General features: G+C 42.4%; 1 protein-coding gene across 2 annotated transcripts in view; it reads left to right on the forward strand.

Annotated features, from left to right (window-relative positions):
- Positions 1 to 24763, forward strand: part of aatkb (apoptosis-associated tyrosine kinase b) — a 54803-nt gene that overhangs the window by 22145 nt on the left and 7895 nt on the right. The window contains exons 2-10 of one of the 2 annotated variants that reach the window (XM_055042529.1): positions 6746 to 6879; positions 14664 to 14805; positions 19592 to 19671; positions 20556 to 20674; positions 21163 to 21250; positions 22302 to 22435; positions 22773 to 22857; positions 23064 to 23185; positions 24498 to 24647. In XM_055042529.1, coding sequence (XP_054898504.1) covers positions 6746 to 6879; positions 14664 to 14805; positions 19592 to 19671; positions 20556 to 20674; positions 21163 to 21250; positions 22302 to 22435; positions 22773 to 22857; positions 23064 to 23185; positions 24498 to 24647 — 1054 coding nt within the window. Of the gene's footprint in view, positions 1 to 6745; positions 6880 to 11456; positions 11787 to 14663; positions 14806 to 19591; positions 19672 to 20555; positions 20675 to 21162; positions 21251 to 22301; positions 22436 to 22772; positions 22858 to 23063; positions 23186 to 24497; positions 24648 to 24763 lie in introns of those variants that run through there. The other variant, XM_055042530.1, reaches the window with a different exon arrangement.

Consider the following 24763-nt stretch of genomic DNA (forward strand, 5'->3'; position numbering starts at 1 on the left):
ATTCATCCGCCCTCTGCCGGCGTTTGTGACGCTGCGTCTGTGTTGGCTGTGAGAGCTGAAGCTTTATCTCTGTCACCGCTTTGGCGCACAGATACGCTCATGCAGACATGGCAGCGAGGGGCTTGTATCGATCGTATCCGTTCCTTATCTTCTGTTTACAACCCTCAGGGCTTTTATTTTCTTATTTCACTTTGTATTCAGGAGTAGGGCTTTTTTTAAGAGTGAATGGATAAAGCTGGACTGCTTTAGCAGTAAAACCTGCCCACTTGCACAGCCTTTTTCTACTCCATTAGCTCAAAGTAACAGCTTGTCTGCTGATCCTGCAGATTGTGTCCACTCTGACGCTGAATTTCTGACACACACACAAGTATGTGTGCATGTCAACATGAAGAAAAAGCTTAAGAAAATATATGTATTGTTTTGTTTTGGACCAGGTATAAAAGGCACTGAGTCTTTGACAGTAATAACAGCAATGCTGTAGAGAAAAATGCTACACCACAGGTAGTCCTGTCACACTAAACAATAGATCAGTTAATCGCATGTTAAATTAAAAGAAGTTTGATCATTTTCATTTGATTGATTTATTGTTTTCCTCTATCGTTCTTTTTTTTTTTTTTTTACCAGAAACTGACAGATGTAGGTATTCAGTCTGGCTCAACTCTCCACCTCTTTTTTAAGACAATTTTGCTTACAGAAACTCCATAATTTATTTTATTTGTTGTTTCTGTTGTTTTCATTATTTATCTTGGATTTTCCAAGTGTCTTCCGGTTCCGGTGTTTAAATGTTCATCAGAATTTAAAGATTGCTCTTTCTTAAAATTAAATAACACTGAGCATCTTTTCACATTGATGGAATTTGGCAGAATACGGACAAAACTGCTTTGATTTGATCGATAAAGTAATATTTCTGATGGCTTCGTTTAGCTAAGAACTATAAAAACTAACCCGTCGTCTGTGAATCATCCAGAGTTCAACAGTTTGGTTTTAGTAAAAATGTTCCCTACTTCTGGATGCTCATTAAGTAACAAGCAATGACTTACAGCTGTGAGAAGCAACATGAGCCAGTTCAGTTGTGCTCAGTTTGAAGGACAAGAGGAAGAGGCTGACCTTTAAAGCTGCCATCAGACAAATCTGCACCTTGTCTGAAATCCTTTTCTTGCATTCTCTTTGTGGTTTTTGTCTTGTTCACCCTCATGTGTGCAAACTGACAGAAATCCTTTCATTCCTTCTCCTTAAGCCTCAGTAACTGTAACAATTTCTACTACAAAGATATTTTCGATCCTTTTAGCGGCTTGATGATGCGGATCACGTTGCCTCGCCTGTCCGGGCCGCGTTTTAAGACGAGGCTCTTGGATCGTTCGGTTTCCTGCATCCCTGATTGGGATCGCTTTACAGAATCTTCCTCTGGACTCAGTCCAGCCCTTCAGAAGTTCTCACTTCTGTCTGCGCTGAGCTGCAGCTGCATGAAGGATGACATTGCGTCTGAAGAGTTCGACTGATCCAGGTGGATGAAGCAGTCGCACTGTTGTCCGTTTTGTCCTGCGACGTGACGGACTGACACGCCGGCTCCGCTTCAGAGTCGACGCCACAGATATGATTAGCTACAGGAAAACATATCATATTTGACTCAAAGCTACAGATTTCTGAAACAAAACCAACAGCCCTCCAAAGCTTTTTACGTTTTAAATGACTTTTCGGTTTGTGCATGTTTGATGTTTTCACGACTTGAGCCGCAGTAACGACGTCTATGTTCCTCTGGAGATTCTAACTCGGAGATATGAGCCTTTATTTATGTACGTGAATTGTAAATGTAGATAAAATCTCCATCCTGTCACCCAGAAGGGACACTTTCTTCCAGTTGCATCGCCGATTTCACTAGAAATCTTTGTCCAAAACACCATCATGTTTTCCAACAAGATTACGTTGCACCTATTTACCTGATTGAACTGCGTTTCTTTAGTAAAGCGGAAACGAGATTACAAAGCACATGCAAAAAACAAAACCATTTTTATGTGGCAGCACTTGCTACTGAGAAAAGCCATTAAAATGTTTCTGATCATCACTTTCTTTAGTCTGAGAAATAAAAAGAAATGTGTAGGAAGAGTTTCCTGCGCTGTTATGAAATGCTGTAAAAGGGAGAGTTTGGATTTAAGTGAGTCTGTTCTGCAGCAGACAGGGCCAGCGGTTTATCCAATAGATTACATTTCACTATACAAAACCGAACACTACAACAAAGTCAAGCACTCCAAACATTTGAGCTTCTTAAGTTGCCATAAAAAAAGTGCATTATTCTTGAAAACGTCGAGATTTTCACAGAAAGGTTGACATTTTTATTTCTTTTCCGACGAGAAAACATGAAATGAAAGGTTAACTATCAGAATGCTGCAGCTCTTTGCAGGTTACGCTTAAATCCTTACATTTCTGGTGTCTGTGATGACAGAGGCATGAAGTTTTCCGGTTACCAGCATTACCTAATCAAAGCTGACTGCTGTGTAGCTTTGGGTCCATTTTTACCCAACAAGAAGAAATTTAGCTCATAAAAAGTTGCACTGGATGGTGTTTCCAGGCAGAAACACGGGACCGAGCTCTCATCAGGCTGCAGAAATCCCCACCGACTGTTTCCCCTCTTCGAGCATGTGAGGCTGTCGGATCGCCTTGGTTTGGACTCCCCTGCATGGAGGCTCCGAGGGCTGCAGAGATCTGCGCTCTTTGGGGCTTTCTTGAATTCTTTCGTCTCCTTGTTGCCTTTCCAAGTTTTCATTGTTTCAGCCGTCAACGTGTGCACCAGCTCTTCTGCCCTGGGAGCCTCAAAATGGCTCGAGGCCAGAAAGCGTTGTGGCCTCTGAATTAGCAGTCGGCCACGTGAATTTTCCACATCTGCAGGAGAAAGCGCGGTGGAGAGATATTTGTTGGTGGGTTATTGGATCATTGATGACTGTTTGGGTTGTCGGGCCTCAGAGCTGTTCAGGTGCCGCTGCTTCAGTTCCTCACATTAATTTTACCTTCTTTCATTTCCTCCTTGTCGCTCCTCAAATAAGAACTGCTGCCGTCAGCTTTCTGCTGCATCTGTTTGCTTTACCTCTCTGGCCTCTTCGTCTGAATAAATCAGCCTTAAACTGATGTCCTTCCTATTTCACTGCTGCAGCCATCTTAACCCAGCAAAGGATTTTACCCTGTACTGTCCTTGTCGTACAGACTATAGAAAATGTCATTTGAACAGGTGTATGACTAAGTGGAATCTAGTGGAACAGACTTAAAATTGCATATCTACATCAAGATTAGTTGTTTTGTTGTTAAAGAAATCTAGGTCAGGTGCAGCATCTTGCTCTGTGGTGAAGTGCTTTTGTCCTCAGTAATAAGATAAAATAAAGGGGAAGAGAACCACATGGCTCAGTGGTCGACGCATCGGAGGTTGTTCCCAAAACAATTGTCAACAGTTTGATTCTCTCCTTCTCCCCCCACTCATTTCAATCTACTGTTGAATAAAAGCCGCTCAAGCCACAAAAACCTTTGGAAATAATCAAATGAAAGGGTAGCAAAGTGTTGTAAAATATCAGGTACAGTATTTATAGTCAAATTTTTATGCCACTTCAATTTTTTTTTCCAGTTTCACTAAATTACGTGGTAGCTTTTATGTGACACCAAGTTGCACAATTAGTAGGGAACGGATTTTTCTCTCTTTTATAATTTTTTTCTTCACAAATTAGGATCTGAAAAGTGTGGCTTGCATTCATCCTAGCTGGCTGATATGGTTAAAAATTGAAGTCTTTGATTGTTTTGTTTTTTTCTAAAATTCCAATCCAAATCAGTATTTTTCACCCTCACGTTTTTCCTTCAAAAGAAAAATACAAATGACAGAAAATAGCTGTAAAAACAATGACCTTTTTTTCATTCATACAAGCTGTAAAAAAAGAAAAAAAAAGATGGCAGGTCTTGGGAGAGATCTCTGGACCGAAGAAAGGTATTGGTGGGAGAAAAAAAAAATCCAGATTTTCTGCAAATTAAATCTTCAAAAACACAACATTGGATTAATCGATATAATTGATCAATCGATTAAACGACTGATGTTTCGGCTTGTGGCTCTGCCGAGGTGACTTTCTGCCCCGGTCTTTAGTCTTTTGCCACTGTAACAGGTTTTCTTCCAGCTCCATTAATCTTCCCACCAGCCTCTTCCTGACCTTTCCGCTGTGTTCATAATTAAGTCACACAACTCTCCCGACTAAACAGGGGACTTCTAAAGCTATTGCTCGCACTCCATTTTATTCGTAGACTTCACTCTTTTGATTTATCACTAAAAAATACCAAAAGCCTTCATTTTCATTGTCCTTACACTTCACCAAAATGTGCTTCGAGGCCAGAAAGCGTTGTGGCCTCTGAATTAGCAGTCGGCCACGTGAAACCGTTTTGCGAGGCCGCGTTTCCTTTAGACGTTTCTCTGCCCCCTCTGTGTTTGCTCAAAAATCTCACGTAGTGCCAGGATTGAAAAGCTTTCCTGCACGCGCACCGCGGCTGCTTCTTTAAATATTAATAGCACTCGCACAGTTAGGCTGTGTTTTCTGCTGCTGGGTGAGGTGGGAAGCGTGGGAGTTTTACATAAACCACAACTTAGTAAGAATATCCTTGGCTCTCCATAATTATCCCCCTGACAAATGAGTAATTAAATCTGAATGGCCTGATGTAGCATTTCAGAGCTCCAGATAGTTCCACCCCTCCTCATGTGGAGCTGCACTCGGCTTCATGTTGCACTTTTTAGGAACGCAGAAGAAGGACACAAATCGAAATGTAGCACTAGGTGAAATGAAATCTCAAAATCCCCAGTTCTGACCATTAGTGTCAGTTAAAACGAGCATGTTTTTGTCATTATTGTTATTATTATTATTATTATTATTATTATTATTTGCTCTTCCTTGTGCCTTGTGCCAAGCAGCCTCTTTAGACAACAGTGTTTACTCTCTTTCCAATTAAACTAAGAGCTTGAATGCCGGAGAGTCATGAGAGCAAGTTGCACCAGAATGTAGAGGATCAGCAGCACCAAGTGTGTGTGTGTGTGTGTGTGTGTGTGTGTGTGTGTGTGTGTGTGTGTGTGTGTGTGTGTGTGTGTGTGTGTGTGTGTGTGTGTGTGTGTGTGTGTGTGTGTGTGGGTGTGGGTGTGTGGGGGTGTGTGTGTGTGTGTGTGTGTGTGTGTGTGTGTGTGTGTGTGGGTGTGGGTGTGTGGGGGTGTGTGTGTGTGTGTGTGTGTGTGTGTGTGGGTGTGGGTGTGTGTGTGTGTGTGTGTGTGGGTGTGTGTGTGTGTGTGTGGGGGTGAATGGGTGTGTGTGTGTGTGTGTGTGTGTGTGTGTGTGTGTGTGGGTGTGTGTGTGTGTGTGTGCAGCTGGGTGGCAGGGCTGTTGGCAGAATCGATGTGAGAGATTTACAGCTAAAAGCAATCCTGCTTGGCTTTCTGTTTCCATGGTAACCATTTGCATGTCGGTAGCCGTGAGGTGAGCTTCCTGCTTCCTGCTTCCTGCTTCCTGCTTCCTGCTTCCTGCTTCCTGCTTCGTGGCTGTGGTCAAAGGGACTCGGTGGGATGGAAACGGGGAAACGGCTCGACGGGGAGAGCAAATATGATTCTTTAAATGCATTAAACCTTTATGTTGTTTAGCTCTGCATCTCACTTCGTATTTAACTTCTCTGTTTTCCTTCAGCGACACGTGCTGCCCAGAAGACTTACTGAATGCCACAGGCAGATTTTTTCACCTGTAATTTAAAATACAACATATTGGGTTACTATACATTGATCAGAGATTGTTTTTTAAAGTAAAAGCATAAAGATGCAAAAAGCCCCCCAAAACAAAAAACTTTTTTAGTGCATGTTTTGGTTCCATAAATCCTTAATCACATAATACTGGTCAAGCTGTGGCTAAATTACTATAGTCAACATTTACTCAGTTTTTGAAGATATAGCTAAAATCATATTTTTGTTCTCTCAATATTATGTCTCCTGATACCTTCAAGTATCTTGCATGCAGCCAGAAAATTAGCTAGCAATATTCTGTATATTTAATTTCACTTCAGTTTCTGTAACATCAGCACTTTTCTGTAACTTCTCTGCAAAAGCACAAAATTTTACCAAGTATTTTTGGTCTTGTTTCAGTACAAATATATTGGCATCCTTGAGACGATCCAGCGCTGTTCTGTCAGGTCTGTTGGATTCTTGTGGAGAAGCCTGGCAGATAATACTCTCAAAGTTTTAATTCAAGTAAAGGTCTGGGTGTTCTCAGGCCGACGTCTCACAGTGTAAGTGTGTTTCTGGGTCACTGCAGTGTCGCAGTCACACGAAAATATCCGTGAACTTTATTCACAACCTCATCAATTCCTAATGTATTCAGTCTTATTTGTGGGGGGAAACGGATGAAATTTCGAGAAATGTATTTATAAGTAAACCACTTCTGGGCCCACTAAATAAAACTTTAATGAAAAAGCGAGATGGAGCAGAAAATGTGCCCCCTGCGTTATGGGGCCGGGCTTTTATTCGACTTTATTGTTCTGTGAGGAAAATCTGCAGGACTGTGTTTCATTCCCAACACAAGCATGATTTTAGGTTTTAAATCAAACGTCTACAGCAGAACATTCGTCAAAAGGCAACAGAAAACCCTCAGCAGTTTTTATGCTTTGCTGCTTACATAAATTACAACATTCTCCAACACACACCTTGTACATTATCATTTAGCAGCTGACATTGTGCTTTGCTTTCTGTGTCCTGCAGATGGCGCTCCACTGAGCGAGCTCTCTTGGTCGTCCTCTCTGGCAGTGGTGGCCATCTCCTTCTCGGGTCTCTTCACCTTCGTCTTCCTCATGCTGGCCTGCCTCTGCTGCAAGAAGGGCAAGATGGGCTTCAAGGTGGGAGGAATGATGAGCTTTGAATGAAAACTGACACATAAAGACAGAAAAAAGACGAGCAAATCTACTTTCAGACGTGTTTGAATGAATTGGAACACAACACACATAATATTAAATGAAGGCTTGTGTTTAAAAAAACAACAACAAAACAACAATTTTAAAAGCACACAAATGGTGATGTAAAATGAAATTTAATGTGGAGACATTCGGAGTTGCTCACTGAGTGGACAGAGGCATTCGCTGCATCTCTTCATCCTCTGGATCAAAGCCATCCGGTGTTGTTTATGCAGATGGGAAGCAGGAAGAGCAGCAAACAAAGCGGGATGAGTTTGTGTTTGTGGAGCGGCTCGAGCCCCGCAGCGCTGCATGACCGCCTTGTGGACGCAACAGAGAAACGAACTGGGTCACAGCGCGAAGTGAAATAGGGCAGAAGAAGAAAAATGTTTTTTTGTTTTTTTTTTTAAATTAATTAATTTACTTTTTGCTTGCTGTGAAGTTCACCTACAAGTTTAAACTGATTTTTGATAAACATATTTTCTCAAATCCTAGACATAAACATTCATGCATGGTTTATGCCCACACACAGTGGGACCAGCTTCCAGAGGCTCGGTGCCATGTCTGCTTGTGTACCCTAAGGAACATCTGTTGCTTTTAGGCTCTTGTTGGGTCCAAACAGAACATCTGAAGATCTCAGCACGAGAACAAGAATGAAAATGTATTTTTGAGAAAACAATCTACAGAAGAACAAGTTTCCCTGCATGTTTATTGCAGCTCATTAGAACTTCTGAGAGTTCCTCCACAACAAGCCTCTCTGCTGAGATTTGCCACACTTTGTTTTACAAAATAATGCAAGAAATTAACATAATTATCGTCGGCTTAAACAGTGTTTATTTGGTTGAACTGTGTTGAACACAGCAGATAAAGATAAACAATTTTTGCTCAAATTCTTGGAGAGATGAGGGATTGGTTCAATACTCAGGAGCTTTAGCCTCTCTGTATATCTTCACATTTTCTGCTGTTTTCTTCTCTTTGTTTAATTTTTCATAGTATTTGTCTGACTGAATGTGAAGATTCTCTGTGCTGCTGCTTTGGTTTGGATCTAAATTAACACCAGATTATTTATTTTCAATAATCTGAAGACCTGAATAAAGTGGTGGAGGATCTACAACTCTCTGCTGGTTCAGAGTGATTTCAAAAGGGTCATCTTGTGAATCCTCTCCACTGTTTCCTTTTTATACTCTGTTACACAAAGTATGTTCAGGGTGTGTTCAAGGTGTGATCAGGGTGTGTTCAAGGTGTGATCAGGGTGTGTTCAAGGTGTGTTCAGGGTGTGTTCAGGGTGTGATCAGAGTGTGTTCAAGGTGTGTTCAGGGTGTGTTCAGGGTGTGTTCAGGGTGTGATCAAGGTGTGTTCAAGGTGTGTTCAGGGTGTGTTCAGGGTGTGTTCAAGGTGTGTTCAGGGTGTGTTCAAGGTGTGTTCAGAGTGTGTTCAAGGTGTGTTCAGGGTGTGTTCAAGGTGTGTTCAGGGTGTGTTCAGGGTGTGTTCAAGGTGTGTTCAGAGTGTGTTCAAGGTGTGTTCAGGGTGTGTTCAGGGTGTGTTCAAGGTGTGTTCAGGGTGTGTTCAAGGTGTGTTCAGGGTGTGTTCAAGGTGTGTTCAGGGTGTGTTCAGGGTGTGTTCAAGGTGGTTCAGGGTGTGTTCAAGGTGTGTTCAGGGTGTGTTCAGGGTGTGTTCAGGGTGTGTTCAGGTGTGTTCAGGGTGTTCAAGGTGTGTTCAGAGTGTGTTCAGGGTGTGTTCAGGGTGTGTTCAAGGTGTGTTCAGGGTGTGTTCAAGGTGTGTTCAGGGTGTGTTCAAGGTGTGTTCAGGGTGTGTTCAGGGTGTGTTCAAGGTGTGTTCAGGGTGTGTTCAAGGTGTGTTCAGGGTGTGTTCAGGGTGTGTTCAAGGTGTGTTCAGAGTGTGTTCAAGGTGTGTTCAGGGTGTGTTCAGGGTGTGTTCAAGGTGTGTTCAGAGTGTGTTCAAGGTGTGTTCAGGGTGTGTTCAAGGTGTGTTCAGAGTGTGTTCAAGGTGTGTTCAGGGTGTGTTCAGGGTGTGTTCAAGGTGTGTTCAGGGTGTGTTCAAGGTGTGTTCAGGGTGTGTTCAAGGTGTGTTCAGAGTGTGTTCAAGGTGTGTTCAGGGTGTGTTCAAGGTGTGTTCAGAGTGTGTTCAAGGTGTGATCATGGTGTGCACAGGGTGTGTTCAAGGTGTGTTCAGGGTGTGTTCAGGGTGTGATCAAGGTGTGTTCAGGTGTGTTCAGGGTGTGTTCAAGGTGTGTTCAGGGTGTGTTCAAGGTGTGTTCAGGGTGTGTTCAAGGTGTGTTCAGGGTGTGTTCAAGGTGTGTTCAGGGTGTGTTCAAGGTGTGTTCAGGTGTGTTCAGGGTGTGATCAAGGTGTGTTCAGGGTGTGTTCAGGGTGTGTTCAAGGTGTGTTCAGGGTGTGTTCAAGGTGTGTTCAGGGTGTGTTCAAGGTGTGTTCAGGGTGTGTTCAGGGTGTGTTCAAGGTGTGTTCAAGGTGTGTTCAGAGTGTGTTCAAGGTGTGATCATGGTGTGCACAGGGTGTGTTCAAGGTGTGTTCAGGGTGTGTTCAAGGTGTGATTATGGTGTGTTCAGGGTGTGTTCAGGGTGTGATCAAGGTGTGTTCAGGGTGTGTTCAGGGTGTGTTCAAGGTGTGTTCAGGGTGTGTTCAGGTGTGTTCAAGGTGTGTTCAGAGTGTGTTCAAGGTGTGTTCAGGGTGTGTTCAGGGTGTGTTCAAGGTGTGTTCAGGGTGTGTCAAGGTGTGTTCAGGGTGTGTTCAAGGTGTGTTCAGGGTGTGTTCAAGGTGTGTTCAGGTGTGTTCAGGGTGTGTTCAAGGTGTGTTCAGGGTGTGTTCAAGGTGTGTTCAGGGTGTGTTCAAGGTGTGTTCAGGGTGTGTTCAGGGTGTGTTCAAGGTGTGTTCAGGGTGTGTTCAGGGTGTGTTCAAGGTGTGTTTAGGGTGTGTTCAGGGTGTGTTCAAGGTGTGATCATAGTGTGTTCAGGGTGTGTTCAAGGTGTGTTCAGGGTGTGTTCAAGGTGTGATCATGGTGTGCACAGGGTGTGTTCAAGGTGTGTTCAGGGTGTATTCAAGGTGTGTTCAGGGTGTGTTCAAGGTGTGATTATGGTGTGTTCAGGGTGTGTTCAGGGTGTGTTCAAGGTGTGATTATGGTGTGTTCAGGGTGTGTTCAGGGTGTGATCAAGGTGTGTTCAGGGTGTGTTCATGGTGTGTTCAAGGTGTGATTATTGTGTGATAATGGTGTGTTCAGGGTGTGTGAGGGGATTGTGGGAACAGAGGAGGTCTGAGTGTGAGGAAGGGTTTTCTCATGAGCTCACAGTGCATCCGGCCTCAGGGCCCCAATTGCCTCTAACGGAGGAGAAAGAGAAAATTTCAAAGAGATGGGGGGAAAAAAAGACTTCAAGGGCGTTGATAGAAAAGGCTTTCTGTGTTGCTGAAAAACACCAGACGAGGACTCGCCCTGTGATGGAGCATCTGCCAATGGCTGTTGGAGTTCAGTGAGACAAAACAAAGCTCATCTGAAAAGTGAAAATCTCATGAGTTCCACAATATTTATTTTTATGTACATTTTTAATAATTACAATAATTTGTCTCATTGCGAAAGTTCAGCAAATGCTGACTTCATCTGATAAATGTCGGCCATTGGCGTAAAAATGAGAGGAACGTAACTGAGAAGTCATGGTCTATCCTTAAAACCCTTTACAGGGTGTTTTTTCTGTCTTAAATTTCATTCAGGGTGGCTCCAAAAAGATCTTGGAGTCTTAAATTTGACTTTCTGAAATCTGCTGGTACCAACCGATTTAAGTGAACTCCACCAACGCTGCCAGGAAAAGTAGTTTAATACTGAGCCAGAAAAATGTCCAAAGTTTGTTGACATTTTTTAAATTGACGTGTCGCTTTCTGAGGGGCATTAACCCAAATATTAGCGAGTGGACTATTTTTATTTTTCAAAATGTGTGTTTTAGAACATTAATGGATAAAACTCCTGTGTTTAAGAATCCCTGAAGTTGTTTAATTGCTCTCTCTTATTGAAGAATGATCTTGATGCGTAGTGAAACGCTTAACATTAGTGATATTTATATAACTGTAGATTCTGTTCTGACTCTTGAAACGGAAACTTGAATATCAAGTTTCCCAGTGAGATTTTACGATTGTAAGCAGCCCAAGTTTTTTTCGGTGACATTATGAGGTTTTAACACAAAACACTGTAAAAACGTCACAGTGAAACGCATGAAGCCGTGGAGATAAACAGGAAAAGCCACTCTGACTGTTTTTAATCACATCTTGGACTAAATGTTCAACACCAAAGTCAGACTTTGGCTGACAGCGCTCATGTTTTTCTTTGTACATATTGGGGTGACTGTCCTGCAGGAGTTTTCAGGACAGACACAAAGACATCCAGTGATGTCACATGTGCAGTATGTGAACCCCTCCTCCTCGTCCACTCTTTCCTCCTCCTCTTCTTCCCATTTGTATGTTTTCTCACATTTTTGGGAGGCCTCGGTGTCTCTCCTCTCCCTCTCCAGATGACCAGAGGTCCGCTCCAGGCTGTGCACTGGGAGCCTCTGCGCTCCTCCCTCTTCCTTTCTCCCTTCCTCTGTTAGCTTTTTCTCCTCTTCATCCCTCCATCCCGGCAGACTTGGGGACAGTCTGTGGTCAGCTGCAGAGCTTCTTCCTCCTCCTCTCTCAGCAGAATGATGAAACTTTTCTCTCCATCCTCCTGCTGCCCTCCACTCATCACCTCACCGTGTGTGTGTGCGTTGTTGTGCATGTGTGTGTGTGGTTGAGGCAAACCAAGAAGAAGGCTGAAATGATGAATTTGGGAGTATTTATCATTTTTGGTAGAAGGTAAGTTCTCACAGAACTGCACATTTTCAGCAGAATTCAATTAGAAGATTTATTGAAAACAAATGTATTCATTGCAAAGTTGAAAATGTTGCATCCAAGTTCAATGCATGTGTTGAAAGGTTGCAAATTTCTTTCTGTAATGGCATATTTCTTGATTTATTGTGACTGTTTGGAGAAGAGATTATTTGCAGTTCACAAAACTGAATCTTTTCAGAGAAGAAGGAAGCAAACCGAGCGCCGCGTCGAGTTTTTTTTTTGTTTTCTTTTTTTTTAAACGCAGTGTTGTGTATGTTTGTGACAGAGTGTCGCTGCAGAGACTGAAAACACATGTTGGATGTGAGAGATGGGGCGAGTGGGGCCGTGTGAAGGTTTGGAGCGGAGGCAGAAGGAGGGGTCTGCGGCCTGAGCCAGTGTGTGTGTGTGTGTGTGTGCTCGCATTCCTGGGGGACAGGAGGAAGCGGGAGACGGAGGTGTTTATGTGCGCATGTGTTTGTGTGGGTGTTGCAGAGGGCTGCAGCGGGTCACATTTTTCCAGTGATGGGACCCCACAGCCCTCCAGATCCCATCTGAGGGACTTTTATTCTGACATCCGGCCTGTGGATGCAGCCAACTCCCTCCCTTCTCCCCCCACCCTCCATCCTCAGCTGTGCTGCTGTTCACGACGGACAAAAGAAATCTTTCAGAAGTTGTTATCAACTCAGTGAAAGGTTTAGAGTGATATTTTACTTTTGGTTCTTGCAGAACAACTTGACTTCATTTCGGCAGATGTGAACAGTCCTGAAGACGGTTTGAAATTCTCACAGTTTTTTTAACTTGAAGGAAAAAGGTAGCGACTAGTCGAGCAGGTAGTCTGCAACATCCATCCATCCATCCATCCATCCATCCATCCATCCATCCATCCATCCATCCATCCATCCATCCATCCATCCATCCATCCATCCATCCATCCATCCATCCATCCATCCATCCATCCATCCATCCATCCATCCATCCATCCATCCATCCATCCATTTACTTAAATCCTAAGCCACTCTGTGTTCCAACAAACCTCTCATCAGTCTAACACCACGGCCTTTGCTTCCGTTTCGCATTAATAAAAAAAAAAAGAAAATAAAGTGTTAAAAGAAAAAAGAAAAGAAAGAAAACTGATATTCGTCTCTCCATCAGCACTTCTCTGCTCTGCAGTACTTTCCGAGGCCAGAATGAATCTCTTGCTCCTCATTCCTGCACCATCTTTAAGGTCTCCTCTCAGTCGTAGAGGCATCCAGAAGGCATTTCATCATATTGAACTGAAACAGCAGCTTTTCACATTTTATATGTCTTTGTTTTCGTAATTAAAATCATGTTTTTACCTTTCTTCCTTTGATTGCTGACTAAGAGTTTGCAGCAATATGTTGGGGAGGGGCAGCACTGTGCATCATGCTCCATGCAGCAAGAGAAAAAAAAACCTTCTTGTCACTCCAAAGGTTTCTCTGTGACATCTCATCATTGTTTTAATTAGATTACAAGCACAGATCTGTGAGGGGATGTGAGTTAAACAGACGGGTTCACACCGTCACATTCAGGGGAAAAAAATCAGATTTATTTCGCCACTGTTTGTTTTTTGTAAAACATAAAATGTTGTTTTTGAAGTAAAAGAGAAGCGTTTGTCTGCAGTCTGATTCCCAAACGGCTCCCGAGGATCAATATCTGCAGTCTGATCTGTGAAGTTCAGGACTCGGATAGATGTAGTCTTGGAGCTGATAATCCCTGGATTTGACGGACTGGTTCTGTTTACGCTCCGACTCTCCAACGGCCTCGCAGGAAAACAGAACCGGGCCAGCACAGCTTGCTGCAGTTTATCTCGGCTCTGCTTCGACTTTTGGGCCAGAAAAACCAGAAACTTTCCACATTTTATATCGGCAGAAAATCAAAGGTATCTGGTTGCTGCGTTGTCCGCAAGTCGTTCAAAAATAAATGAAACCAGAACATTTACTTTGTTTGACCAACAGAAGAAGAATTATTTACACATCACATTAGTACATTTATAAACTCCAGACTGGAGCTTACTTCAGCACACTATGAGAAAACAAACAGTTGGCCATGTAGACCCAAAACGTTAGATTCCACTTCGTCTCTTTTGAAGGAAGTATATTTTAACTTTTTTAGGTAAAAAATTAAAGATCTTTTATCCCTTGTAACTTAACCGCTTTCTGTTTTAGTGTGAAATTTAGGAAGAATTATGATTGTGTTGGATTTGCATCAACAGGCAATAGTGGTATACATACGACATGTTGGCTACATGGTAGCTAAAGGTCAGTTCACTCAAATATTCTGCCATTTATCTCGGGAAAATGAGAAGTGGGTAGCTCCCCCTGGTGGTGGCTACCAAATACGGCAGCGAATCAAACAGGCTTCAGACATAAAAATAAAAAGTATATTGCATTTTTTTTCCATTTCGTTGCTTCATTGCATTATTAGTGAAGAGTTCAACAAAACTTATTTTATCTGTAGCACTTTATGAAGGCAAATTGATGTAAAAATAAGCCTGGAAGTTGAAACCTGATCCGTTTAACAGAAATTTTTGAACTTTTACGTAAAACATCTAAATGAGGTTTTTGTTTAAATCAGCATTGAAATCAGTTCTGTTGCTCACTGCGGTTGTGGAGTAGTTCAGAGCCAAACATCTGAAACTACATCTTTTGTTTACAAGGAAGTAGCTTTAGCATTGTAGCACAGCTGGCTCTCATAGGAAGTTAGAAAATTGACATTTTAAAATTTATGTCATTGATTAGGTTGAAAACAGTAAAAATAATAAAAACATATTTTCTTTGTCTGACTCAGGTAGCAGGCTTGTCTGTACATCTTTTAAAGAGTTTGTGTATCTTCTTGTTTAAGGAATTTGAGAATGTGGACTGTGATGAGTACCATGGAGACATGTCCACCTTGGCGTCCACGGTCTCCCAGGGCACTCCGGACGTCTACGTCCTGCCGCTCACCGAGGTTTCCCTGCCGACCACCAAGCAGCCGGCCCGATCTGGTGAGTCAAAGTTCGGCTCGCTCTCCTAAACTCTTCCAACGCGCCTCCCTGTCCTGCAAGGTCAGAACTTCATGTGCCTGTGCAGCTTTAACTGTGATAGATATCGACGATGACTGAGAAGACGAATGCGTTGTTGAACAATACAACGCATCATCAATCATGATATCATTGATGATGCAATCCTTGCAGCAGCTCTGCAGAGGTGCCAGATTGTTTCACACACACACATTTGAAGGGTGTGAGAGCAAAAAGCAGCCCAAGAAGAGCCGTGTTTCCCCGGAGTGAGCACCGCCCCGATGCTGGTCAGTTGGGCCTCCACCTATCCCATAATTCATCGCTGCAGGGCAACTGCAGAATGAACTCTTTAACTTTCTCCCACAAACATCTGCAAGTTGCATAATAGGGTCCAGGCAGTCGGCCTACGCTGCAGTTGCTGGTATGTGAGGCATGTGAGAGCACAAACCCTCAGTGAGAGTATTCCTCTCTCAGTGCTTCTGCCTCTCAGGAACAATGTGAGTTGTTGTGCGTTATGGGAGCGATCCTGCCTGATAAACTCGTGACACGAGACTTAGCGGATCCAACTCACACAAGCACAAAGAATCCTGGGGGAAATTTATTCTCTTATTTATTTCCAAGGTAATTCAAACTGCTGTTACGTCCGCTGTGTCGCTATGAATCTATGAAATGAATTATTTTATTTATCCCACTGAATGTTTTTTTTAAGAAGTTTCGGAGGGGAAGTGAAAAGCAAATCTTTCTGCACATGTTCGCCTTTTGTCAAGCAAACCGACTGCTGAACACATGTTTTGTCCTCGGCGAAAGATAGAAACCATATGTTGAAGCAGCAGGCAGGGATTCATTACTGCGCCGTTGGGACAACCTCACCCTCTGACATCATTTTCAGATATTGATTTGAGTTTTTATGGAGTAACTGGATCAGATGCACGGTGCTGCTTTCAGTTTTAAGGGAACTTTCAGGAACTTTGTGTCATTCTGACATAATGCGGTGTGCGTTTTCTGCACCCACTTGCGGAGTTTAAACTATTTTCACAGCAATGACAGAACCTTGCCAAAGTGTTGAAACAGCCACAAACTTCAGTGTGTTCACTGGGGGCATTCTATGGAATAGAAATGCATTTTGTGTTAAAGAAATACAAGCTTGAGGTAATGTAGCAAAATGTGAAAAAGATTAATGAAGTCAAAAACTTTGGCACTCCAGGGGAGGAAAACGAATAAAATAAAAGAAATAAAGATGGAGGGCGACCGCGCCAAATCCGAGTCCGAACGAGATCGAGGAGATCCAACAGTTCAGGGAGTGTAGAACTTGGTCTGAGATTTCTCATAATCCATCAACATGGAAGTGTTTTGCTGCCCTCCATTAAGCGCCCGCTCTCAGCCAGTGTTCCTGAGTGGGTGGAGGTCTTAATAAGCCATCAGTGCTGCAGGAGCTTGGCTCAGACAGAGGCTCCGTTTAAAGGACCCGCCCTGATGCAGCTGTCGAGTGCTGCAGGCTGCTGTGTAAATCGAATGAAACTAACACCCATTCAGAGGAGACATGGGAGCAGGAATCCACACAAGCACAAAAACAAGTTCCCAAACAAGATCCCAATGCAGAGGGATCGACCAAGCACTGGTAATGGATCCGTTTGTAAGTCAGTTCTGCATTCAGAGGGTAAAACTTTACTTTTAAATGATCGTTTGAGGACAGGAGCCACTGGGATGAGTGGGGATGATGGGAACTCCTTTCGGCTCTGAGTGGTTTAAATGCATCTTGACAAAAACATCTCAGCTCCAGCAGCCATTATGTAACAGAGAGGCTCCTTGTTTTGGTTCTCAGCAACAATCAGCTTGGAGATGCAGCGATGCAAACGGAGCTCGAGTTACTTTATGCATCTATGAGAAGGTTTTTTTCTCTCCTTCGACTGTTGAACAGACTTGTGTTTTTACACGCCCTTTTTTCTGCATTTGCTGAGAAATTATTTAGTCACTCTTTTGCATTTAGGAATAAAAGGCGTGTGGAGACCGACTGGCCGTAAGAGGCAACAGGAAGTGGCAGAGTCTGCATGTCGACATGTTGAAGAGCACATCCCCCTCATAGAGTTATTTAAAGCTACACGGTTTACTTTCAATCTACATAATGGATAAACAAAGCCCCTGTAAATTTTACTGGGTTAAATATTTCATTAGGGACTAAAACATGTTGCAGTTTTTAGAACGCTGCATGCAGCAGACACTCCTCACTAAACAGCCTCCAGATATTTCTGCAATCACTATTTCTATAAATCCACTGTAGTTTTTGAACATGTGGACAGATGCCCTTTAATATTACAGCCTCATGATGAAAATTAGCTTAATCTTGAAGAAAATGAATTTTTTTCAAGATTAGATGCGAGTGCCTGACAGGATTGTGTTCGGACAGAAACCAGAAAACCGGCATTGATAACATGCAGGAAACGTTCATGATTTAATGACCTCACAATCCAAACTGAGGATATATTTTTAATCATGGATGCAGTTATTTTTCAGTGACATTTTCAGTCTTTTTTACATTCCAAGAACAAATCTGATGAGAACTGCTTTATTGCTAACGAGTGCTGGTCGTTTGGTACGTGTATAGTTTAGTTTTGTGCTATTTTAGGTAAAATGGAAAAAATTAAAGATGCTTTAATTTGTTTCCTCCAGAGGGATGTTTCATAACAGCTTTGAGAACAGTGGTGTTAAAGTAAATTTCTATGTTCTACTCAGTGTGTTTTTTTTAAAGATATATGGTTACTTGACTCCATTAAATCATCCATACCAGCAGTAGGTTTCTCATACTTATTGTGGTTTGATCAATGATCATAATCTGAAGAATTAACTGGCAAAAAAAGAATCAGAACAAAATAAATGGAAATGGGGCGCAATACAAAATCATCAGAAAATTATAAGCAGTTCAAAGATGAGATTTATGAATTTTTACTGTTATTTATCTCAAAGCAAGCTACACTGATCTGCAATAGTTTGAATGTGAAAGATATGCAAAGGCATAAGATACAAAACAGAAGGAGCCAAATGGAAATGTGTAGATATGAAAGGGGCAGTGCTAATTAGCAACATTGACGTGAAGAATTCAAAGACAGTACCGAGTTCCAACTACAAATATTGCACATCAACATGTCCTGAGGACAGGAAGGGAGCCCGTGGATCTGGGGGCTGCAAAATGTGAATGTGAGGTCATTTAAACCAGCACTGAACTCTCTGCCAGTTCCTGTGAAGAGTGACTCTGGAAACTGTGTAACTCTGCCTGTTAAAATGTTTATTATTGAAATAGCTTTTGATTTTACTAGGTGTGACCATTTAATGCTGCACATTCAAAGAATGACTGTTCGCAGTTCTTTACAATCCATAAAGTGTTTAGAAAATTTGCTGTGCATAAAAACATATGGAGCAGTGCATTTTGAGTTTTTTATTTTTGAAAAAAATACTGTTCTCATTGTGAGCTTTGTTCAATAAAACTAGATTTATACTGTAATAGTTCATGACTCGAAAACTACACTGACCATCATTTGCATTGACCATTTAGGAAAATCTGAGAAAATATCACTTGCATGATAACTTGGAACACGATGTATTTGAGGGAAACATGTCGCCGTAGGTGGAACCCTTCGCCTGGCGCCGTTTATTCCTTTGTCATGGAGCTGGGAGATAATAGTCCCAGTGTGTGCACCAAAGCTGGTCCTAACTGGTACTGTACTGTCCTACGCGGCCAGACAATGGCGACTATTCTGTTGTTAGGCCGGGGAGAAAGTGGGTGTAAAGACTGACCAATCTGGAGAAGGGAACGTAGGGGTCCAGTAAGGCCTCCACATAAGGACCGGACTGGACAAAGGTCTGCTTGTTGGTTGCTTTGCTACCAGAATCGAAAGTGTCATGGAGGGTGTTGCAGATGGAAACCAAAGGAAAGGGCAAGGAGGGGCGGGAGACGCAGCAATCGGTTGTTTTGGCTGAGTTGGAACAGCAGGACATCTTCTGTGACCAGGATGGGTGCAGGTCATCTGGGGGTGCTGACAGCGATAACCGGACCATCTAACAGCTTGATGCTACAGAAAGACCAGCTCAGATCAAACACAATGGAGAATGTTGCGTTTACTCTTCAACGACCGGCATGTTGGGATAATCCACTTCAGACACGGCTGAGAGGAACTGAGAGTGGATACCTAATAGCTCAGATGTGGTGCGTTATGTAGCAGCCTTGAGTTTCTTTAATTGGCTTCCTTTCAACACTTTTCTGTGCATCTTTTTAAGTAAAATTTCTCGATCTAACCGATGAGAACGTGTTGCAATTTGAAAAGTCAGACATTCTCAGAAATCATTTTGTTGTGCTGCAGTTTTAAATCCCTCAAATTACAAGGGTATAGATTGTTTTCAGCCATTCAGTCTCCAGCGCCTCCATCCATCAGCACTGACATTTATTTCAGCTTGTCTGTGCAACGAGATCCATCAGAGCGTTCAGCAGCCGTGCATTCGCATTACCCTGTGTTGTGTGATAACGCAGCATAAACGCCTAAACACTGTTTGGTATTTTAGCCCTATGATTATGATTTACAATGCATTTAAATGAATGCACTCCGTATTCAGCCAGATGGATTCTCATGAGCAATTTATATTTCAACTACACACCAGCTTGATCAGGAAATTTATCAGTTGTTCTCTGGCGTAATGTGGTTTGTCTGAAATGTGCTAAGGCATGCTGAATGGCTCAATCAAGTCTTTTTTCCCTCTTCTTTTTCTTCTCCTCCTCCTCCAGCCCAGCTGCTGAAGTCCTCTGAACTGACTCGCCACAGTCTGCTCTACCTGAAGGAGATCGGACATGGGTGGTTCGGGAAGGTAAGACCACCTGTAGTTCTTTAGAATGCATTCACACCAATCCTGTTGAGTCAGCTTTAATTGACTTCAGTTCGTTTGCCAAGAAAGTTGGGCTTATTTTGGTTGGTGTGAACATGCAATAGTCCTCTGATGCAGTTGGGAAGCTAAGCATATCAAAGGCTGCCCCAAAAGCAGGAAGTGGACTATAGCACAGGGTGTTCTGGGTACACAAAACCCAAACAAATGCACAAGCGGGAGAAATTGCCCATGGTCTTTTACCAAAGACAGAAGAGAAATCCTACAACTGCTAAAATCTTCCTCTACTCCATTTTTGTTTTAATTTTGTGAAAAAGAAAGTTGCTCTCATGTCTTCTTCTGAGGATTTCCTGTAGGTTTAATTTTGACACAGTGCTGTGCAAAATTAAACCTACAGGAAAGCGTAGGAAAGCTGAAAACGTAACAAATGTTCCAATTTTGTTCCCCAATCGAACCGAGTCTGCCAGACTACAAGGTGTGAAAACACCCTTGGTTGCATCAAGGACCCTCCTGTAATTCAATGTGTTGCTTGTGGTGCGATAGCAGCTGCTTTGTTCCAGATGCTCGCAGCTCTGAGTACGAATATTGCGCTGCTACAGTGTTTAGAAGCCGTCACTGCCAGTAGGAAAGCCTCGTGTTTCTGCAACCAGTTAACATTTTTCTCCCTTTCACCCTACCCTCTGTCTTTTGTCTGTTTCTGACTCACCTCACACAAACACACCTGCCCTTTCCATCCCTGTGTACCTTTACTGGGTATGTCCATATATGTACGTCTGCTTCACGTCTTTGTGTGAATGGGTTTACCGGTGTCTCTGTGTGTATGCTTGTTTCCTCCTTGTATGCATTTGTCTGGGCCTACGTCGTTCCAGGTTCTGCTCGGGGAGGTGAACACGGGCCTGAACACCACCCAGGTGGTGGTGAAGGAGCTCAAAGTCAGCGCCAGTGTGCAGGACCAGATGCATTTCCTGGAGGAAGCTCAACCTTACCGGTAACACTTTACACAAAAACCACATCTGGTCTCTTTGTCAATTGAACTGACCCCATGGAGGAAAATGTCTTCCCTCTTAACATGCTAGAGTAACTCTGACATAGGAATGACAAAAGAATATCAACGTATGAGTAGAAAATTAAAGCACTCCTGAAACTGGAAATAAATCTTTCAGAGGATGAAAAATTTCAAGATCCAATGATTTCATAAATGGAAATGTTGAGCCTCATAAAAATGTCCATTTTTAAGAGTTTTCACATGATCACTGAAGCAAATCTATTCCAGACACTGTTCTCCCAGTTTCATAAAATCCAGGCTGGATTTCATCATTGGAGCAAATATAGAGGCTTCGATGTATTCAGAACCTCGATGCAATAAACAAACACATGCATGTGTCCACAGTAATGTTCAGACGGTTGTTCTTTCTCTGTCACTTGAAAGAGAAATGCCTTTAAGCGTTTTTCCTCTTCCTGCGTTCTGCTCTCCAGCACACTCCAGCACCCGGCTCTGCTGCAGTGCCTGGCCCAGTGCACTGAAGTCACTCCCTACCTGCTGGTCATGGAGTTCTGTCCACTGGTGAGTCTCCATAGAAATACAGCAGATTGATCCAAACACACAACACCAATCGGTACACACTTAACTCCTAAAACCACTTGTAAACTCTTAATATCTTTCCATTAGTGGTGACACCATGCAAACGTTTGACCATCAGTCCTTTCCTTTTATTTGAAGCCTGAAACATTTAGATAAGTTGAAGATTAATTCTCTAATGATCTTGTCCCACTGAGGCTGGCAACTTCTGGATACTAGAAATTATAAAATTCAACCATCTTCATCTGTATCGGATAGATTATTTATATATTTATTTCACTTTAAAAAAAAAAAAAAAGGATACAATTGGACAATGTCTTCAAATCTCATTCATTTTAGCTGGGGTTTTTCCATTTAGTGGGACTTCAAGGCTTCCAGGGGCAAAATGCAGTATGTTCTCTTTTGTTCTGAAACAATAAATGCAATTGATTTTTCAGGCAAATCATCCTCTGCATTTCCAGCAGCACTGAACAATTTTACCGCCTTAGAAAACTGATGGAATATTTTGTGAACTTGATCAGGTTAAATGTAATTTCGGACGGCTTTTTGACCTCTTGGCATCGGCTGGAGACTAAATGGTTGTTTTTGTAGGTCCTTTTTCCCAGCAGCTGTTAGACTTTATAACCATCTCCACTGGTTATAAAGTCAGTAAGTGTTATATGTGTTATTGTGGACATGCACATTTTGTTCACTTTTCTTAAGCTTGTCCTACTCAGCAGAATCTAAGGATGCTATTTTTAATAACTACAGTAATATTTTCACCCCACTATGAGACAATGATCTGAACAGAAGTAAAAGAAAATTCTTAAAGGTGGACAAAACTGCTGTTTTGTGTACTTGGCATCCTGGAGAAAGTTAGATTTATGGGGTGCTTTGGTGACGCACCACATAAATCTGAGGATCTATTTCTGCTCCATGCAAACCTCGTCAGCTGAATAGGAAATGGAGGCCAAAGAGCAGTTGACTGCCAAACACTGCCCTCCAGTGGTCAAACCTTGTAATATGCAGGTGTCTTATTTTCCTTTGCTGTGTCCAGGGGGATGTGAAGGGTTACCTCCGAAGCTGCGGGTCGAACGAGGCGATCGCCCCTGAGCCCCTGATTCTGCAAAGGATGGCCTGTGACATCGCGTCAGGACTGCTGCACCTGCACAAACACAACTTCACTCACAGGTACTCCCAAACTGCTGCTGATTGGTCAGCCTTTGGATGACTTACAACAACAAAAAATCCAGCTGCTGCGCCAACTTTGCTTCCAGTTGCTTCCTGAAACAACATCCTGGTGCTGCCTGAGTGCTGCTTATTGACTCCAGCATCAGTGATTTTGTTGCAGGCGGTGGCCGCTCCTCCCCAGATCAGCTTTATTAAAGGTATAACATGTTGCAGATGAAAAGGTGCAATGTTCCATCAGCAGTGACAGCTGAAGCATCTTAAACAAAAGCATCCACGATGTAATATTTCATTAAATGGTGCAGATGTGTAAGAGGTGTTTTTCTGCGTCTGTCATCAGCGACTTGGCTCTGAGGAACTGCCTGCTGACTGCTGACATCTCAGTGAAGATCGGAGATTACGGTCTGACGCACACAAAGTATAAGGTAGATAGATCCACACGAAGTTCCCAAATAGAAGCTGTACAATTTCTGAGTGAATGTTAATATTTGATTTTGCTTAAAAAACTGCATTTGCTTGTCTGACGAGGGCAGGAAAATAACTTGAATTTATCCCTGCTAACATTTGTAACGCACAACTCAGGCGTTTCAGAATCAAATCATGAAATGTGTTGATATTTCTACTCTACCAGGATGATTTCTATGTGACCTCGGATCAGACGTATGTGCCACTGCGCTGGATCGCTCCGGAGCTGGTGGATGAGGTTCATGGAAACCTGCTGATAGCTGATCAGACCCAACAGAGCAACATCTGGTAGAACCAATAACTCCCTCACACGTTTAGACATTTAATGCCCCTTTTATGCATTAGACTCCATTTAGACTTTTAGTGGTTGTTGGTGCACAGTTTTAATGTGCGTTCTGCGGCATGATCACTGCTATTAGAGAAAATAAATATCTGCACAAAGACACAAATTAAAATGCCGTAAGCCGTTTATTATAACCCAATCTAATAACTTAATCAAAAAAGTAGATTCAAGTCTTTAACAGATGACCTTCAATCTTGCAACGATCAATTTGATGTGCTAATTATTTTCTCCTCTCTGATTCTGGTCAGGGGTTCTTGTCGTCTGGCCAGTTTAATCGTTCACTATTTTTACGGTTGGTTTATTTTAAAGACAGGGCATGATGGTGCATTCAAGTACCCCTAAACTTGTTTTGTAATTCCCACTAAACTGTCCAAGTGTGATTCATTTATGATTATTAGCAGAAAACTTTACACCAATTAACAGTTGTGACTATTTGCATGTTAAATCCTAAACATGCTCACTTTGGTAAAATCTCATATTTGAGGTCTTCTAATAACACAACACAGCAATTTCTGCACATAATTGCAGCTAATTCCATATTTTTGCAAAAAAAAAAAAAAATAATTAATCCACCTGTTAACAAAAATCTTAAATATTTTACCCTGTTCTGTGTAAACAACCTGTGCAAACTCTATGTTCAGCTTTTAAAAGGCTCAATTATTTCAAGAACATGTGGGAAAATCTTTCATCATAAGTTTTTTTTAGCTACAAGGCAAAGAAGCTCAGATGCATTTATGCATTTAAACGGTTACCAGCAGCACAGTATCGGAGCTTATGGTGCAGAATATGCATATTTCCACAATAGACAAACTGCTTGTAAATTATTAATCATGGCAGAGAATTTATTGGTTTAACGGTGTGCAGATCAGAATTCCTTTAGCTGCATCTACAGCCTGCAGCCTATCTATACACAGAGAAATATTTGATGAAGAGCTTGCCTGAGAATTGCAGAAACTCTACATTTTCTGGCCAAAAGATGCACCATCAGTGCATTGGAGCTATTACTAACATAAGTAGCAGTTTTATGATCTAACTATACTTTGGGACGTATTTGCAGCTGCATAGGAACAATGTTAGTTTTCTCACCAGACAAAGAGAAAATGTAAGGGAAAAAAAATACGACAAAAAAATTCTGTGACTGGAGAAGGCATTTGATCCAATCAGCTGAGCAAAAAATATTATATCATAAAATGAAAGCATGAATAATATGATTGTGAGGATCTAAAGGTGGATGTCCACGCTGTCTCGTCTTCCCAGGTCTCTTGGTGTGACCATCTGGGAGCTGTTTGAGCTGGGAAACCAGCCTTACAGACACTACTCTGACAGACAAGTCCTGACGTATGCTGTAAGAGAGCAGCAACTGCGACTTCCCAAGCCGCTGCTCAAAGTTCCCCTTGCTGAGCGCTGGTGAGTCACATACAGATACAGGCATGCCCATTGGGGAGGAAGACAAATGCAACAAAACACAGAGCCAAGAACAACTCAGTGAAATCACTTCCAGCATTAGCAGATTCAAGTTCCCT

Source organism: Poeciliopsis prolifica, unplaced genomic scaffold (assembly GCF_027474105.1).
Source record: "Poeciliopsis prolifica strain line A6 unplaced genomic scaffold, Auburn_PproV2 SCAFFOLD018, whole genome shotgun sequence".
Lineage (NCBI taxonomy): Eukaryota > Metazoa > Chordata > Actinopteri > Cyprinodontiformes > Poeciliidae > Poeciliopsis > Poeciliopsis prolifica.